General features: G+C 40.0%; 1 protein-coding gene across 2 annotated transcripts; it reads left to right on the top strand.

The window, feature by feature from the left end:
- Positions 1 to 9,627: 9,627 nt before the first annotated feature.
- cndp1 (carnosine dipeptidase 1) lies at positions 9,628 to 19,601 on the top strand. Of its 2 annotated transcripts, XM_047341042.1 has the most exons (13): positions 9,643 to 9,737; positions 9,946 to 9,993; positions 10,500 to 10,610; positions 12,365 to 12,508; positions 12,958 to 13,120; positions 13,446 to 13,534; positions 14,183 to 14,380; positions 14,497 to 14,581; positions 16,471 to 16,631; positions 16,965 to 17,129; positions 17,252 to 17,393; positions 18,712 to 18,859; positions 19,229 to 19,601. In XM_047341042.1, the coding sequence occupies exons 3-13, from the start codon at positions 10,500 to 10,502 to the stop codon at positions 19,305 to 19,307; spliced, it is 1,485 nt and encodes a 494-aa protein (XP_047196998.1). In that variant the 5' UTR covers positions 9,643 to 9,737; positions 9,946 to 9,993; the 3' UTR covers positions 19,308 to 19,601. The 2 variants fall into 2 exon arrangements, with proteins under 2 accessions (XP_035020538.2, XP_047196998.1); XM_035164647.2 differs by lacking the exon at positions 9,946 to 9,993 and having other exon boundaries at positions 9,628 to 9,737.
- The last annotated feature ends 830 nt before the right edge of the window (positions 19,602 to 20,431 follow it).

Below are 20,431 nucleotides of genomic sequence, written 5' to 3' on the forward strand. Positions count from 1 at the left end.
AAAACAGACACAAGAAGAGAGTTTCAATAAAAATGGGACTTTCGCCAAAATACACAGCAAATGTATAACGTGTGATATACACTAGTTTTTAAAGTTAATAAAATGAATCCCATTTATTGATTAAAAAAAACTGAGGGCACGTCTTCGGCGCGTCAGAGGGGGCGGAGACTTCCTGCATGAGCTCCACTCAGCGCGCCCCCTCCTGTGCATGTTGAGAATTACATTAGAGGCAGCGTCGGGGTTCATCGCCAAGTAGATAAACACACAGAAGGAATTTGCTGTGGTGTATTAGTACAAGCATAAATATATAAAATCAATAAAAATAAAGATATTATACACACTACACACGTGATTGAACATATTTACAGTGTGCAGGTTATTGTCCATTTGAAGTTTGTCGTGTTCTTTTTTCCTTAGGTAGAGATGGTAGAGTCGGTCTGGTTCAAAAAAGTATTTATTTAGAAGCAATGAACAGCTACTACATAGCTATGGGCACTCAACGTACAACCCGCAAGCCGCCTAATACCGCCAGGGAAGTCAAGAGTCGCCCCGAGCGGACGGTGGGTGCAATATTTATAATAATAGGTAGAACTTCAGCAGGAGGGGGAGTCACGTGGCTAGTGCACAGGCTGGTCCCAGCCTCAAGGCACTGGAATTTGTCAATGATGAGGAGCCGCTCCAGTTTCGTCCCTCCTTTGACAGTAGCTGGGACAAATCTTCACATTCTGACAGTGTTTGGTTTGGTGTTTTAAAACAAGCCTTGAATCGGCTGACAGCTTGTGAGCTTTCAGTATGGCATGCGCATTTTCTAGACAAAACAACGCCTTTCCTATCTGTCCTTCAGACCCTAGTGGCAGCTGCTTGAATTCTTTCTAAGGGTATGTCACAGTTTTTTAAGAAAACAGTGCATTCATCTATGTGTGATTTTTGAAATAAAGCTAATGGAGTTTATGCTGTAATATAGTAAGTTAGGTATGAGAACAAGTTAAAGTACAGTTTATTGTCTGCCACAGATGTACAGTCTTCTCAAACAGGCATTATCAGACAGGTGCAAGACTGAACTGCGATGTGACGACACCACACCCCACACACAACAATCAACTTCAAGATTAAAACCAGCCAGCAACGGCTACTATGAGTCACTATCTGAAGGCCGCACATTTTCCCACATATTCAGCCCAAACTGCCCCTGCCCCCACCCCTGTCTAACATACTGCACTTGTTTAGAGTTCAGTTTCATTGCCATCTTCACAGACACATATTCAGAAAAACATAGATTTTAGTCTTAACAAATATTCAAAGGAATACATAGATTTTAGTCTTAACAAATATTCAAAGGAAAACATAGATTTTAGTCTTAACAAATAGTAAAAGGAAAACATAGATTTTAGTCTTAACAAATCCCTCCTTTCACACCATTTCATGGTGTGAACAACTTACTGGGGATTATCCACGAACTCCCCAACCTCCATCTCATCCAATGCAAACCCCTCATCATCATCATCACCACTCAACAAAAGCAACTGATAGGGTGGGGGAGGGGGCATGGTTTCCTTGGTCAGAGCCGTGGTGATGAGTCGGTTGAGCAAGGTCCTAAAGCAAGGGATGCAGCAGCAGCCACAGGTGACTAGGATAGCTGAAAAGATAGCTAGGGAGAGGAGGCAGGATGCAATCAGCCCTTTCCATTTGCCGAATGCAGTGTTCATCCAATTATGTAGGGGGTTGTTAATTCCAGAGTCTGCGGCCATGTCCTGTGCCATGGTGCGTAAGGCGGAGAGGGCCCTGGTCACCGAGCCATCAGGGGCGGTATTGTTGGGATAAATGTACAACAAGAACTCCCTATCATAGTGCACACCCCACCCTTTTCTGCCAGTAGGAGGTCTAGGGCCATTCGGTTCTGTGTGACCATAAGGGACGTAGGGGCGAGCTGTTCGGATAGGCCTGTTATGGCGTCTCGAGTAAGGTTGGTGAGGCGTTGGAAATTGAAATGGACGTAGTTAATGCGATCCACGTTTTTGTTGGGAGTTACCCATATCCAGATAGACACAAATCCCGCTGCAATTTGATCCACTAATTTATATTGGTCTGGAACACCCGAGGAAACCCTATGGTGTCTGTGGGTGAGTCCCTCTTTAAGTCAAAATGCGTTGTTCTTCGTCGACGGGTGCTAGTGGGTGTTTCTGGGCGGGGAGAGAGGGTAGTCAGGGGCATGGCCAATTGAACAAGTGTGCAGGAAACCTTCCAGTTTGAAGGAAGGCGGTTCCTCAAGCGTTTTCCTCCACAGTACCAGAAGAGGTCACTGCGGGCCCACTCCAGCTGTGTGGCGTTGTGCCAGTTGGTAACATTGATGTTTCTAGAACACCAGGAGGACGGTATCGAACCCATCTCTCTGTGAGATGAGTTACCTTTTTTAGTCAGACACGTGTAATTTCCCTTTACTGGAGTAAATATAGGGGGCAGCGTGTTGTTTGGCGCCGGGGGAAAGAGATGACTGAGAGTAGAACAGTTGGCGGGACTGGCTTCCATGTGTAAGCCATACATGCAATCAAAACCGGGTCGATCCGAGTCTATCAGTAGGGGGGCCGGGGCTGACTGCAGACTATACAATTAGTGAGGTTTTGGGAACGGGCGGTAAAGTGGACCCATTTTAGCCATATGTTTTCATCAGTGTATCCAGTCTCTATTTCTACCACATCTTCAATGGTACTGGCGTCGTAATATTGTACCGCAGGGGAGCTGGGTGGGGATGGTAGTGGTGAGGTGGATTCAGGGGGAGAGCTCGTAGAGTCATCAGACAGGGAAGGGGAAGGCTGAGTTCTAGGGGAGGAGGAACGGACGTTTATCCTAACGATGCCCATTGGGTCAGCTCCTGTCATGTCTACTCCTAAAACAAAATAATAAGGACTTGTTGGTGCGGCTTTTTTAGTCAATTTGTTATAGTGGAGATGTTTAAGAGTCTTTAAGAGACTATTGTCGGGGGAGCCGGCAGACGTGATCCTCCGGGTGATGGTGATGTTTCTTTGGAGCTGTCCTAAGGGGGTTTGTGCATTGTATCTGTGGGTGTAACTTTTGGGGCCTGTGTTCCACAAAACGTGTTATCAAAGGTTTATCATTTTGCATTCATCTCTAAACCATTGTTTTTTATATATGATATCAGGAACCATATGAACATGTGATGTACAATGCAGAAAAGTAATTTTTCATTTCTAAGCATGTGATTGCTTCTAATATCAATGTGTGTGTGGTGTGGGTGCGATACCATGTATCTCAGGCGTCGAATGAATCAGAGTTTCCACCGCTCTCTCCTGGCCCCCCCCTCATCAAATCTGCCTGAGCAGCTGCACCTCGTTCCTCCGGACACTCCCTCACCCAACGTCCCCTCTTTCCACACCTGTAGCAGGTGTCTGCTGTTCTGTTCGTGGAGGAATACAGGGCGGAGGTGAACGGCTGGGGCTGAAGCCACTTCAGGTCTCTGAAGAGGGGCACAGTCGAGATCGTGGTCCACTCTGACACACTGAGGCACTGTAGGATACAAAGAAAACTTTTTCTGTGCAGATTTATCTGTTCGTTCACATTCATTGGCCATTTTATCACATTCATTCCCTTGGGTAGCACACTGCATTTGTAATGACAAAGCAACAGTTGCAGGCGTATGCTTTTTATGTAGATGCAATGAAGAGATGTGTGTGTGTGTGAAGAGTTGAACTGTGTGAGTGTGTGTGTGTGTGTGTGAACTATGTGTTGTGAGAACTACGTGTGTGGACTGAGTGAATATTAAAATCCCAGGAGATAAGACACAGACACATGCTGAAGGCCTCTTCGAGGTCTTGTTGGGGGAGATGAGCACAGTCTCAGATTTGTGGCTCTGATGTCAATTTGGCAGTTTACACAAGCAGAAATAGTATGCATAAGCAGAGATAATATTTAGTGTGGTATAATGGTAAAATGTTTCCCTTACATTCCTCCCTTGTGATCATAAAATTATCACAACATCAGATACAAAATTTACTTGCAAAATGTCAGCACATATTATATCTAAGGGTGAAAATCTCAAGTAAAATTCTTAAGTAGTCTTTATCTTCCAATTCTAAAAACAAAGAAAATTAAATAAATAAAGAATTTCTGTGTGGAAATTGCTTCTTCACTCCAAATTCGATCTCTATTCAGTTAAGGATATATCATTTCACAGTACCAATTTTGCTTGGATCTGTGTAACAGTGCAAGGAACCCTCTAATTTTGTGCACTATAAAAATATTATGGTTGGCGGTCTCGATAGCAAATTTAGTTGGATTATATATTGTCATAACTCTAAAACCTTTTTAGGAAAAATTATATTATAACATAATCATGCAAGTTCACCTTTTCAAAGAGCAATGAACATTATTCAGTCTGACATTTGAATTTGAATTTTGAAATATTAAAATATCCTTGTTTGAATAAAACATAAAGAAAACAAATAAAACAAACATCTAATAAAACAATAAAAAACATAAAGAAAATAAACAACTCCAACTAAAATACCAGATAAGATGGACTCTCTAGTCCCATTAACGAAAATTGCTCTTGAATACATAAAAATATTTGACACAGGATATATGTTACCAGCTCAGTAACCTGCTTCTCTAATTGAATTGTTAAAATACAAAACATTCATATTGTACAATTAGAAATTGTTGAGACAATTACTAACTGAACTTTTTACCTTCACAACCTTGGGATAAGAACAGTTTAATAATCTTATCAAATAGGAGCACTAAAATTGATTAAACAAAAGATGTGCTCAAACATAAAGTTAAACTGGGAATTAAATATCTGAATTCATTACAAAGTATTATATAGAATTTGTCACAAAAAAGTCAACAGTCCTGTCTTAATTATCTATGGAGTTAGAGCAACAGAAACACATTTATTAGAATTATAAGAATTCACTGCCTGATTACTAGAAATCACACTTGTAACCGAAATCATGGAAAGCAGTAGGGATTTGTCTCAGGTAGGAAAAAAACAAAACATTGATGGCCTCACCCACAGGGGTGAAGTCCTGCTATCTCCATCGTCATTTACATTATCTGCGTGTTTCTCTTTGCTCATATGGAACTCAGAGGTGCGTAGCTGAGTTTAAAGTAGAGTATACAAGCTTATATTTGGAAATAATCAAGACAAGACATACAGATAGACCCTCCTTTTGTGGTCAACATATTACTTTAAGATTTTGAGGAGGAGTCGGCCAAATCAGTGGCTACTTCTCGTAAAGACCGAGAAGGTGGGTCAGTGGGTGCACAATGTGTGAGGTGGTGCCAAATTGCTCCTGTTTTCCTTTTACTCGGATCGCATGTGAGGTACACTCTGTTACCTCCCAAGGTCCTGTCCACCTAGGGTCGGGCACTTTCTCTTGTGAACTTTGACCCTCACCCAATCACCCGGTCTTACTGGAACAGGAGTCTCCGTGGGGGTCTTGTCAGAACATCCAGCAGCCGCCTGGACCTTTGCAGACAAAACTTCAGTAAGATTAGTTAAAGCTTTCATGTAGTCAGTCAATTTCTCCTGACATACATCCAACCCGGGTCCATAACCAGGGTCTCGAGGAGGCCCTGGCATGGGCCGTCCTGTGAGAAGCTCATGTGGGGATAGATGGGTGACACCATTGGATGAACTTCTTATTGACATGAGCGCCAAGGGCAGTGCTTCAACCCACGACGAGTGAGGTGTTGTGACATGCTAGTGCTGTGACATGTTGCTGTAATGTGTGTGTATCTGTGTGGGTCAGGGTTGGTCGTGTTGGTATGTCAGGGGTGTGTATCTCTAACTGTAAAAAGTTCCCGTCGTCATTTGTCTCTTAGTGGAAAAAATAAAAAATAAAAATAAAAATAAATAAAAAATAAAAACACAAGCCACTCCAATGATGTCAAACCAGTTGTAACCCGAGCTGTAATGTCCCTTGGTCTCCCACAGGTGGCGTCCTTGTTTTAACCCTAGCTGTAATACCCTTTATCAGCCCCCAGATGGCAGGCGTACACCGCTAGTTGTACGTTCTTTTATCCACCACCAGATGGCGTCCTCGCTCTATTTTTCTTATTTCGTTATTTATTCTGTCTCTGTCAGCCGGGTGACCTTCCTCTTGTTATCTCCTCCTAATTTGGTTCTCACTCGTTTTCCACACACACACTTTCATTCACATTTGTATCAAACTTAGTGCTGTGTCACCATAGTTCCTTTACATGAAGTTCATATTAGGACTACTCGGATCAGTTCCATTACCCACACATATTAGTTACCTTAAGTTCTTTAATCAATCTCCAAATCGCTATTGTTTAGTATTTAATAAATACCCACACATTCAGACCTCTTAAATCTTATATTTTTTATGTTGTCAGTTTTTTGGTCTCTGTCAGTCTTTTTATTCTAGTCAGTTACTTCATCTGTCAGTCCTCGTAACACGTTATGGTCCCAGCATCTTTTAATTTGTGCCCGATTCAAGCAACGGTGTGTCTGGCTAGTTAAGCTCCTCACTCGTCAGTGCCGGTAGCCCCTTCCTCCAGTTCACACCCTAATCCCAGATTAGGTTGCACGGATGCAATCTATTGCATGAATCGTCTGTCTTTTCTCCAATCTGAATTAGTTTTAAGGGTTCGTGCGTCACAGGGTGTGGCGCCCGTCCCGCGCAGGTCCTAGACCTCGCTTTTGATCTTGTTTCTTCTGAGCCAAGACAGGGTCCCGGACCCCACACAAGGTCCCTGACCTTTCACAGGGTCCCAGACCTCTGTTTATTTTACATAGCCCCTCATTGCTTCCATAAAACACAGAACGGTATAGTTTACCTCCTTTTCTCCTCTCCGCACACTCACAATCTATATCAATGCCTATATAACTAATGCAGAATTTGTTTTAACAGGTTTCTGCTTACCTTTTAGGTTGGCGCCTTGTGAGTATGTAGAGAATCGATCGGAGCGGCCTCGACTTTGGGTTCCGGCCTTTCTGGTCAAAAGTTCCCTACAGGATCACGTCGGGATCACCAAAAGTTGTCGTGTTCTTTTTTCCTTAGGTAGAGATGGTAGAGTCGGTCTGGTTCAAAAAAGTATTTATTTAGAAGCAATGAACAGCTACTACATAGCTATGGGCACTCAACGTACAACCGCGTGGCTAGTGCACAGGCTGGTCCCAGCCTCAAGGCACTGGAATTTGTCAATGATGAGGAGCCGCTCCAGTTTCGTCCCTCCTTTGACAGTAGCTGGGACAAATCTTCACATTCTGACAGTGTTTGGTTTGGTGTTTTAAAACAAGCCTTGAATCGGCTGACAGCTTGTGAGCTTTCAGTATGGCATGCGCATTTTCTAGACAAAACAACGCCTTTCCTATCTGTCCTTCAGACCCTAGTGGCAGCTGCTTGAATTCTTTCTAAGGGTATGTCACAGTTTTTTAAGAAAACAGTGCATTCATCTATGTGTGATTTTTGAAATAAAGCTAATGGAGTTTATGCTGTAATATAGTAAGTTAGGTATGAGAACAAGTTAAAGTACAGTTTATTGTCTGCCACAGATGTACAGTCTTCTCAAACAGGCATTATCAGACAGGTGCAAGACTGAACTGCGATGTGACGCACACACCCACACACAACAATCAACTTCAAGATTAAAACCAGCCAGCAACGGCTACTATGAGTCACTATCTGAAGGCCGCACATTTTCCCACATATTCAGCCCAAACTGCCCCTGCCCCCACCCCTGTCTAACATACTGCACTTGTTTAGAGTTCAGTTTCATTACCATCTTCACAGACACATATTCAGAAAAACATAGATTTTAGTCTTAACCAATATTCAAAGGAATACATAGCTTTTAGTCTTAACAAATATTCAAAGGAAAACATAGATTTTAGTCTTAACAAATATTCAAAGGAATACATAGATTTTAGTCTTAACAAATAGTAAAAGGAAAACATAGATTTTAGTCTTAACAAGTTCAAGTATGACAGTCACAGGTGAGATGAGCTTTATGTAGTGAAATGATTATCATACATGGTTTAACATGCACCTTTTATGATTCTTTGGATTGAGAGAGTGAATTAAAACGTTTCCTCTAGTAAAACATTCACGTTGTCCACAGGATATGAAACGTGTAGTAGAGTTACAGGGGGGCACCACTGGGACGGAATTCATCATTTCATATTTTATTGGCCAATAAGAAGAGGTTCGATATAATTTATTGGCTGAATGAATGGAATTCATTACTATTTCCATAAGGATTTAGTTGAGCTGCTTTAAGCAACCAGTACTCATAACCTGTCTATATTTATTACATCACAAAAAAAATTATATAGAATATTTACATACTTTTTATCGATTTTTTGGCAAACTAAAACCTACATAAAGAGCACTTGAGAAGGGACACATGTTTACTTCCCAAATTTAATTATCCAATCAACCAATCACGTGGCAATAGCACAGAGCATGTAACCATGCCACAGACCAGAAGCTCACATCAAACATCAGACTGTGGCATGAGATGTTGGTGTCAAGCAGGCTGGTTTGAGTTTTTCCACAAACACGTCTTTATAGTTTTTACTCAGTGTGGAGCCAAAAACAAAAAAGCAGCAGTTCTGTTGAAGAATGATTGGAACTGTCAGAAAGGCTTTGTTCACTCAGATAACCACTTTTGTCTATATTACAGATAATACTTACATAATTATGAAACAACCCAAAGCAGTTTTCATATTCAATTAAATAATTCTGTTCAAATGGCTCTATGTTCTCTTTAGCAAAAACACTTTATTTTATAAGTTTTCATTTTGCACCTTTAGTTCTTTATGTGCTCAGAATTTTTTCAACATGGGACATGTGCACCTAGAAGAAAGTAAGCAAGCAGAACTTCTGTGGGTTTGCCATTACTGCCCTGTCACATTCCACTTGGCTTATAATTTGGTTCACTCTTAATTTAAATATAAAAATATATTATTGATTAAAGCAAGGGAATGCAACAAACTAGATTCAATGTGACGTTTTTTAACTGCACCGAGTTACTTTTAGTCTCGACTTATCAACAAGCCATTGTTCCAACTGTTTTTTCTTAACTTTCAGATAAGGGAATATTTCAACCAGGTATTCTTTTTTTCTGTCCAATCACAGTATTCTGATTGATGATTAATTCAAATCTTTATGGAAAATGAAAATGTGAGTGTGACAAATCCTCAGGTTCTTGTCCTGTCTCCCACTGTGGAGGAAGGAAGTTTTACCGAGGACAATTTATCCAATGAGCATGAAGAGTTGATGGGATTAAATAGTTTCAGGGAAACTCAAGGTGATTATCTAATATTAGGAATGCTGACAAGTAGCTCAATGTTAAGTACAGCATGACGGGACACTTTCCTAATGTGGAACAAGAAAAGCCGCTCTGTTTTTTTATCAGGGTTCGCAAGGAGATTTTAAAACAGGAGGAATTTAGTTATTTCACCTTGCTGCTTTTGTTCCCTCTGAACTCCTGTGTGCTTTCCCGGAGAATTCAATCAATAGATTGAGTGTAACTCTTGTTCCTGTCAGCAAGAAAAATTTAATTTGTCAGCTGTCTTGGCAGAGAGTCAGGAAATGTTTGACTGTGTGACCCCTGGAGGCCCAGTGGGAATGAGATATGAGGGGAGGGTATATAAACGTCCAGGAAACAACAGAGGGCCACAGTCTGCCTGTCTGAGGGGACTGACACACACACACACACACACACACACACACACCTCAAGCAGAGAAAAGGTAAGACAAAAGGTCATCCAGTGAATGTAGTTTGTTGATGTTGTTTCTTTGAATTTGTGTGATTTGATGTGACTTTTTTAGGCAAATTATATTTTTCACTTCGAGGGGATTTACTGTAAACTGTATAATTTGTGAAGTTGGACGATTGATCAATAAAGAAATTGATGATTAATTAATCAAGTTAATTTTCTGTATATCTAATTTACAGAAAATATTTGAACACTGAATATTGGACAGGCAAAGGAGACTAAAAAAGGTAAAATATTAAGAGGATTTTACAGCTTCTTATATTGCTTAAATGGCTCCTAAATGGTGGAATGAGCTCCCCATTGACATCCGGACATCAGAAAGTTTACACATCTTCCGCCGCAAACTAAAAACACACCTCTTCCGACTATACCTTGAATAACATTTTTAAAACTAACAATTTAGTAGCACTTAAATGGCACTTACTTATAGCACTTTGTAGTTTTGCTTTTTTGAAGAAATTGTACTTTCTCTATTCTTGTTGTTCTGGGTTTGTACCCTCATGGTTGAATGCACTTATTGTAAGTCACTTTGGATAAAAGCGTCAGCTAAATGAAATGTAATGTAATGTAATGTAATGCTTACAAATCATTTATTTGGTGGCTGGTGGAATCTGAACTAATTTCCTTAATATTTCTATAGCTAGATCTGCAGCCCTGCATGTGCTTACTGTACTCAGGGAAGTTTCTTACATGCTCTGATGAATTCATGACTCTTTTCTGTCTCCGGCCACAGATGAATATTCCAGTTGTCTTCTCCGTCCTGCTCGTCATTTCTACCGTCCAGGCTTTCCAGTATACGGAGCTGGCACAGTACGTCGACAGCCATGAAGAAGATTACGTAGAGGTACAAAATATTTTTCCTCTTGTTGTGGTCACACTTTGAACAGTTCGAGCACTGAACTCAGTCTCTTAAGCACGTATAGGAAGTATTTCAATATTAATGTTCTTTAAAACTCTTTCACTATAAATCTCATCACTACGTTTCACTAGAGCTAAAAATAATCAAATATCTTCGTAGTGAAAATGTATTTAAATTTTACTTTTTTCATAATACAGGCCTTTTACATGGCAGTGTCTTATTCAGACTATTGCACACACCAGAGGCGACTTCAAGAGACATGTGCACACTCGAATGTGATTTTTTGAGCTGTTAACTCTTACAACACTTTAAATCCATGAGAGGTGCTGAATGTGATTTATTGTTTGATATATCGACACCACAGAGATAAGAAATAAGAAAGAGATAAGAAACTCTATGTTTTGATGGTATTACTCAGCAATACTTAGCATGTGAATGGATGAGTGATCGAGAAGTAATTAACTGATCAGGTAAACTCTAAAATGACTTCTAATTTCAGTGATTTAAAAGTAAATGTCACAAAATCCCAACACAGCCATTGTCTTTAAGCCATTGTGCTGATAATGTTGGAGAATGTCAAAGTTATAAAATCAAGGTTTTAGCAGAGCACAGCAGCTGCTTGGAAATGGCTTGAAAATGACTGGTATATATATATATATATATAAAAAACCCTGTGTGAGTGAGTCCATTTACACTGGGCTGTCACAAATAAGCATGCTGTAGCTATCATTTGAATACTGTCTTTATTGAGCACTCACACTTAAACACAGCCGTTTATTGTTTTACTCACACACTCACAACGGAATAAACATTTTCACTGTATCACATCTATAATAATACTAGCAAAAACAAATATTGTACAAATAAGAGAAACAATGTTAATAGAGTATCCAATGTAGCTGAGTGAAGATCTATAACTTTTCTGAAACAATAAGGAAATATGGTAATATATAAATGTATATATTTAGTATCAGAGTATATTTCACAGCTTAATTAAACAACATGAGCAAAGTTAACTCAATAAATCTGATTAAACCTCTGTGTAACGGTTGAATATATGTAATATGATAACCTTTCTGTCATGTGTGCATTGTAGGAAAATCGACATTTGTTATTCCCCTTACAAAGTTAAAAATATAAAAATATAACAAAAAGAGAGACAAAGCTGGATGATGTTATTGTGCTTCAAACAGAAACAGATCATCTTTATAATATTGCAGGTTTCATACACATCTGAAACTTGTATCCACCCTACGCACAACAGAAATGAATCCGCGCTGGTCACTAGGTGGCGCTGTTGCTTTACTGGCTTGAATTCTTCCTCAAAGTTGACAACCTCCACACCCTCTTTTTTCTGCTGGTCTCTTTTATGACTGGTATCATTTTGAAAATCTGAAGACACATTTAAATGCTGATTAGATTAAAGGGCATCGCACTAGAATTATGATAATTTTCTAACAAATTGTTGAGCAGAATCATTTGTCAAAGAGGGAGACACATGATTCCAAAATACTTCATGTTGGTTGCATATCTCCACTGCTCAGAGGAATAAAGGCAGCTTTAGCCGAAGGTGGCAGTGTGGCAGTATATTTCATGAAGAGTAAATCGAGGCATCTTTTGGTCACTGGACACCAGCAGCTTACAGTAGTCGTGCTATATCACATTACAAGATACTAGGAGGATTAGAAACAGATGATTGCATGTTCATGTTTTGTGTGTACTGTGTGTGTGTCTTTTAGGCTCTGCGGGATTGGGTTGCGATTGAAAGTGACTCCAGTAATGTCCTGAGGAGACCAGACCTGCACCGCATGATGGAGGTGACTGCTCAGAAGCTGAGGCTGATGGGAGGGGCCGTGGAGCTGGTGGACATCGGAGAACAAGAGGTCAGTGACAGAGCTGCCTCTCATATGCACTGTCTGAGATATCAGAGCTCTGGGTATAATCAATGATGAGGTTGGCTCGGCAGGGAGGATGACAGTGGAGTCGGGAATAAGTCGACCTCCTCATAAGCTGCTTCATGAAACATGAGGTGTTTCCAGTAATAGAGACCAAAACATGAAGTGTAGCAGATGATCTTTTGACACAAAGCACCTCTGCCCTCCTTAAAATCTGTCGTATACTCTTACTAACTGCCAAAGACTGAAATTCCTCAATATTTGAGAAATATGCACAAATTGAGATTGTATTGAGCTTTCCTGTGGAAACTAATACAATCAGAGCTACATGCTGCAGCACAGGTTTCCAAAATCAAAATGATTGAGGGATGGAAAGTTATTTATATGTATCAGTGCAGCAGTTCACGCTGATGTTAAGTCTCCTTTAATGTCTGCAGCTTCCCAATGGCCAGACATTGGCATTGCCGAAAGTGGTGACAGCTCAGTTTGGCAATGACTCCAACAAATACACAGTGTGTGTCTATGGCCACGTGGACGTCCAACCAGCGAAGCTAGAGGACGGCTGGGCAACGGATCCCTACAACCTGACTGACATCCGTGGTAAGTTCCTTAAAACTCCTCTGTCGTCTCTACCAGTTCAAACCGTGTAGCCAAACCCAGTTCATTTAATTCTAGTGGTTTCCCAGGATTATTAACTGATCAGGTTAACTTTAAAATGACTTCTGATTTCAGTGATTTAAAAGAAAACATCACAAAATCCCAACACAGCCATTGTCTTTAACTTATGAGTGTACTGATAATGTCGGAGAATGTCAAAGTTATAAAATCAAGATTCTAGCAGAGCACAGCAGCTGCTTGGAAATGGCTTGAAAATGACTGGTATGATTAATTTTTGCATCGGTCTTTTGTGTGATTGTGTCTTTAGGTAACCTGTATGGGAGAGGAGCATCAGACAACAAGGCCCCAGTTTTAGCCTGGATCCATGCTGTGGAGGCTTACCAGGCCCTCAACATGGTGAGTCAAAGCTCAAGTTCAACACCGCTCTTATATTGGTCTGTTCTTTAACACCACAGATTAACAGAATGAAAGGTGCGAGGGAGCCTTGGCGGCACTGTGACCTTAAGTGTGAGCAAAGGACAGATTAGAGCACATATTTGCAAATAATCTTTTTCTTGAAAACACTTGGACTATAAGGGATAAGGGAAACAGAGCGAGAGAGAGAGAGACGCCATAGGCAAGATAGACCCAGGAGATAACTCCCATATATTCAAGCAGAATGTTTTAGTCAAGTAAACTCCCCCAGAGATTTAGTGGGAACAAACAGAGCAGCCTCGGGCTAATAAGAGAGGACAGTCGAGCGTCAGCCAAACTAATTGCAAAGTCACTGCTGTTTCTGCAAAGTCACTGCAGCAGTCTGTTCCCACCATCCTCGTCTAGACATTGTCTTAGAAAACAACACGACTGAATATGCACATCAAAAGGCACCGGCCAGATGCTGGAAGCCTTTGTAGGTGTTGATAAAATGAATCTTCCAAAAATGTTGTTTCCAGATGAGTCTCTCCTCCAATATGTCACCCTCCAACCAAACTATACTGGCTGTCACAGTCAGTCAGAGCCAAACACATCTAATGGAATAGCACTGCTTTCATTCTCATCCACCAGGAGCTGCCGGTGAATGTGAAGTTTGTCATCGAGGGCATGGAGGAGACGGGCTCTAACGGCCTGGACGCAATGATCCTGGCCCAGAGAGACACCTTCTTGTCTGATGTGGATTACATTATCATCTCAGACTGTGGCTGGCTCAGCAGACGACCCGCCCTCACCTACGGCACCAGAGGCAACTGCTACTTCTTTGCTGAGGTTGGTTATTGTGAATATCTGACTTGAACAAACAGTTTCTAACTCTCAGCTCATAGACTCAGTCTGAACCTGTGTGCTGCGGCTTCATGGTGAAAGTTCCTCTGGTGTGTTTGCAGGTTGGAGGACCCAAACAGGATTTACATTCTGGAGTGTATGGAGGAGCTGTGATTGAACCAATGACTGACCTTATTGGCATTCTTGGTGAGTGTATTTTTAGTGTAGCATCTACAATAGATCACTGTATATTCTACTTTTATTTAGTGTTTATTTAACTAGCAAGTATATTGAGATACACTGTCCCAGTACCCACACAATATATGCAATAAGTTCTTATTTGTGTGACATATCTCTGCAAACACAGCACACAATGAAAACCACCCATTCATGCAGGTTGAGGTGTTTAGCGCTAACGTTGAAGTTGCACATATAAACATCCTAAATAATAATTTTGTGTTATGGATTCTTAGCAATTGAACCTAGATACAAATGAAAAGAATCACAGATACCCCAATAAGGCAAGCTAACTTTTTTATATTGTAATATTGACACTATAAATGTCACCATGACATCAATCCTACCATGTGATCATTAATTAAAAAAAAAAAAAGTAAGCTTTAGTTCATGTCTATAGTTCTAAAGGATGCAGAGAAGCTTGGAAAAAAATATTTTTGAACCATGCGCGACTTCTTAATGTCACTTATCATAAGGGTAATAATTTTCTGATCAATATAAGCATTATTTTATTTTTCTAGACATATTTCTGTCGACCTTGAACTTTGACGAATCAGCTCCAGAGTGAATCGTCTGGAGAAAAACTCTTAAGTAGCTAATATTCTGTCCATGCACACGCAGACACACAGACAGGGGTGGACACATCACCCTGCCTGTACAGCTATGCTGCAGGATAATAAACATTGTTAGACTCCTAGAAAATTAGCTGACTCTATTGTATCTGCTAAAATTGGATTTCATTTTAATTAGCAACTATTCTGTCAACAGTTTTTTGACATGTCTTTAGTTCTTTTCAGCAAGTGATGTTGTCATTTTAAGACATTCACAATATTTCTCACTCGGAATTAAAAGTGAGAGACAGAAATGTTTCTTGGCAGCTCATAATTACAGTTTAAACAACACAATGTGACTACAGCCATGTGGGGGTTTATCACAGCTCAGTGGGACACACTTGAATAATGAGGCCATCCTGTCACTATGTCTTGTTTATTTTCTTTTATTTATTATTTTTCTTTTTCCACATAATGAACAATTACATGGGATCAATCATACAGCATTATAGTTGCAATCACGATGACAGTCCCTGAATATGCAAACCCTCTATTCAGAGACAGAGTAATAATAAGTTAGTGATTTAATCAAGTCATCTAACAGCGTGCAAACCTAACGTTCATAATAGAGACAGAACATGGTATTGTTCTTGAAAAGGTTTCTGTGTGATAAAAGTTTAAAGTAAGAAACATGTTTCTCAAAATCACAGATAAAAGAACGTGATATTAATAATGTAATGAATGTGGATAATATCAGATACGCTCAAACAATTCTTATGAGTTTCCTTGGGAAGAAAAGAGGTTTCATGCTGTTGTGAACGTGTCTGTGCAGAAAACCCCCTGCTGCACTGTGCATGTGTGAAAGGCAAACTGCAGGTAAACTCTACGGATTTTACCCGGAGGTCGTGTCTGAAAACGAGCTTTAGTTCTGACACAGTAACAAAGTGTTTGGATATGAATGATAACATGTCATAAACTTACTGCTCTCAAATGTGTGCAAGACCACAATTAAAACAGAACTGGCCAGACAGCTGTTGAGGACATACAACCAAACCAAACATTTTTTATTTAATTTTACATTTTGGCTCCGGGTACCCAAACTTAGTCATATGTCATCTACTAATTTTGATGCAACCATGACGTTTTACATTTTTAAGCTTGAAAGCATCTTCCCTACTGATGTGTCTCTGAGCTGTGTACTGAAATCCTCCAGGCCCCTGCAAGTCAACCTGTTATATCACTGACCAAACACGCTGATGTTAATCATGTGTGAGGAGAGGTCCGTCATGTTGTTATTCTGCTCCACAGATACACTGATCAGCCCCAGTGGTAACATCCTGATTCCTGGGATCAGGGAGGCTGTGGCTCCCCTCTCTGATGAGGAGTGGAAGATGTACCAGGACATCCAGTTCGACATGGACAGCTACAAGAACAAGATCGGGGTCGACCAGCTCATGTACAGCAACAAGGTGAGACATCCGTTAAGAAAATGGACATCATTTATGATTGTGGCAACGTCCCTGGCCACCATGGGTTTCACAGCATCGGCCAGACGACAGCTGCTCACCGATGTCATTGTTTGTTATCAATATAAATCAAAACAACAAGCATAAATTCCATTAATCATCATAAATCAGCCTGACACACAACATCTTTCTGGGGGCAGCTCTGTCTCAGTCTTTCTCTGTGCGTGTCTCTCAGTCTCTCTTCTCTCTCCATGTGGTCGGATGAGCCACCTCCACAGAGATAAAACGAGATCAATGCAATAAGACAGCTGAATTTCTCTCCTGTGTTTCCTGCAGGTGGACTTACTGGCCCACATGTGGCGTTACCCCACCGTCACCATCCATGGCATTGAGGGGGCCTTCTCCGACCCCGGCACAAAGACAGTCATCCCAGCTAAGGTTACGGCCAAGTTCTCCATCAGACAGGTTCCCAACATGGAGCCCGCAATGGTCAAGAAACAGGTAAAACGGGACGTGAATGCTCTGCTGTCATAATGCCCACATTGATTTTTCTTTTTTGAAAACTAAGCAATTTAGTTTCTTCTCGTCCCTCTGCTCTTTATCTCCTTGTTTTGATGCTTTAGGTAACTGACTACCTTCACTCTGTGTTCGCCAAGAGGAAAAGTCCTAACAAGCTGAAAGTCACCATGGTGATTGGAGCAAAGCCTTGGCTGGTGGACACTCAGCACCCTCTCTACGAGGCTGGGAGGGCTGCTGTCAAGAGAGGTACAGCTCTTCACCAACATTCGGCCGCCGTCACTTTATCCAAGTCCTTCACACAGATAGTAGAGCTGAAGCAAACTGAAACGGAACTAAATAAAACTATAAAAAGATATAAAATGATACAAGCAGCAATAATATAAATACAGTATGTCGTTCTGTCTCCTCTTGTGAGCCAGACTCTGAGTTTTATTCTGTGGGTATATTCAAGTTGTATTTGTAGCTGTTACCAAATTCTGTGCTAATATTTTTTTCATGGATACTGAGAAAACTGATGTTTTAAAGACACACTATTTTTTACCAGCTTCTGCTGAGCCTATAATACTCTTTATATTTAGTGTAACTTCTTAATCTAATCTAATCAAATCGTTTTTTCAGCATAATATTGTCCTCTGTAATGTAGCATAGCAAGTAGCAATTTACCAGCACCCCTTACTTGAGTGAATGTACTTTACTGATCCCAACCAACAGGGTAGGATCTAATGGTAATACAAATATAATAATACAATATTATCCTCTTTATCAGCAGTGACACATGTTCCATGGCTCAGCTTTTGTCCCATTCTTGTTCTAGATTCACGTGACTGTCAACATATATTAACAAATCATATTGGTTTGTTCTCTTCTGACATTAAAGTATATTCTTCAATAAAACTTATGGACACGTCAAATTCTGCTTCACCACTGAATACACCCAAATTAGAAAGAGTTCTGCCCCCCATCATTGTATGACTCACCATTATGTGGGCCTCTAACTGCCATTGTAATGTACAGCCAGAGAAACAAATCACTTTAGCTTTTGCTTGTATAATTTCTTGTTAAGACATATTTGGCAGAATACAGAAAATACAGCTGACATTATTCCCCTAGTTTCCGAAATGACTTTATACATCTCAGGTTCCTCAAGTCGCATTATTGACCTTTTAACCTTGAGTTAACATTGTAGCCTGAGATGTTTGGCCTCGTTCATGCTGCTTTTTTAAGATGGTTGGATTAAATCTTTGACGCAGGGCTCTGAGGTTTGGAAGAACATGCCTGAGGAGGTTTGCTGGCTTCACACTAAACTTTTATGGAGGTGGTTTCATGGTGTTACTTTATATTACAGCTTTGGCCTCTTTTATGACTCTCACATTGCTCTTAAGGTTCTTTTTTCTTTATTTTTATCTTTTATTAAGTGTTTGGTATTAGTCTTTGAAATGGGATAAAGTGCTCAAGTAATATTTACTTAAATGACACATAATTCAAACAAATGTCTGTCTGTTTTATTCTGTGGTACCTGAGAATGCATGTCCTTTACTGATATAATATGTCCTCCCTTCTGCAGTGTTTGACATGGATCCTGATCTGATCCGTGAGGGCGGGACCATCCCCATTGCCAAGACCTTCCAGGAGGTGACGGGGAAAAGCATCATCATGATGCCCATCGGAGGCTTTGATGACGGGCTGCACTCGCAGAATGAGAAAATGAGCAGGTTTGACTCCATAGCTCATTTCTTCATGGTTCATTTAGGTTTTACAAGAAGCCTTTATTGGTGTGGAATCTGCACCTCCAGCAGTATTTTCCTCTCTTCATCTTCCACTATCCTTTAACCTTGTATGTGTGTGTGTGTTGTGTGTGTACACGTGTAGCCAGGAGACCTGGAGAATAAACAGAATAAATGGCTAAAAAGCTACAAGATCATACAAACTTTAATATCAGAATTAAAGATATATATATCAAATATACTGTAAAATAAAATATGTCAGTCAGCTTCCGTAGAGCTTTGTAAGTCTTAATTTATGCCACAGGGAAATTTAACAGAAATCTAGTTCAGTGTCTCATTCTTTTCTTCCTCTCCCAGGTACAACTACATCGAGGGAACCAAGTTATTCATCGCCTACCTGAATGAAGTATCCCAGATTAAGAGGACTAGTGTGTGATGTTGTGCAGCATTGTTAAGTGACGTCCTTAAAGGTACAATGAGTTCTCTCTGACGCCTTTCTATTTCCACTGCCTTTATCTCTGTGTTTTATTTATCTCCATCTCTGTCTCTCTACCTATCGTTTTCATTTGGCATCGTGAGTCAATGTAATGCTACATTCTGACTGTTTGTTAGTGTCCATGGATCATCACTCACTTTGCAAATGTGGAATGTGTTCATGTTCCTCCTAATGTCAGACAGCACTGTAAGTGTGTGTGCATGTGTGTCAAGTAGTAAAAGCTTTACAATGCAATGATGTGTGTATTTTTTATTATAGGTAGAAATATTTCCATTGAGTGTTGAGCTTTAATAATGAAACAAACACACACACGTATTGTTGCTTCAGTCATGAGACATTTATTTACAGGTAAAACATTCACTGAAATCACAGTCTCTTATTTCAGAGCCAAGACTAAAATCTATACAGACGCTGCACATACAAATACGTCCAGCCATTGTCTGAGCACTACACGCAAGACTAAGCCCCCTTCAGGCAAATTCATATGCTTTACAATGCATCTGAGAGTCAACAGTGTTCAATAAGAATATTGCAATACGTTTAAACAAGTGATTTACTCTCACATTTGGCATTTATGTGTTTTTTACATTTGAACACAAGAAAAAATAATATTTTAGGCTTCAAGAATTCTTTTAAAATCAGTATCTTATTGTAAAACAAAGCAGATAAACAAAGATAAAATATTTATTCATGTATTTCTTAATAGTTATTACTCTTCTTATGAAACATCTTTAATTGTTTTATTTATTGTGTCTAACATAGATGTTGTCATATATACATTTTTTATAATTATACACACAAACAGTTAGAAAGCATTTATATACGCATTTATAAATCATTCACAGTTTGGATTCTAGACGTGTTGAATACTCATGAAGACAAAATATAATTAGTAACCAATAGTTACAAATTGTGGTATTGGCTTGCAACAATAATGTCAATTGTTAATATGCCGCTGAATGGGGAGGCTTAAAACAGAGTTAGAATAGAAGTTATTGATGTAAAATAAGTGAAAATTCAAGAAGCCTGTGCAGTGGACTGAGATTTCTTACCTGCCACCAATA

Source organism: Hippoglossus stenolepis, chromosome 8 (assembly GCF_022539355.2).
Source record: "Hippoglossus stenolepis isolate QCI-W04-F060 chromosome 8, HSTE1.2, whole genome shotgun sequence".
NCBI lineage: Eukaryota > Metazoa > Chordata > Actinopteri > Pleuronectiformes > Pleuronectidae > Hippoglossus > Hippoglossus stenolepis.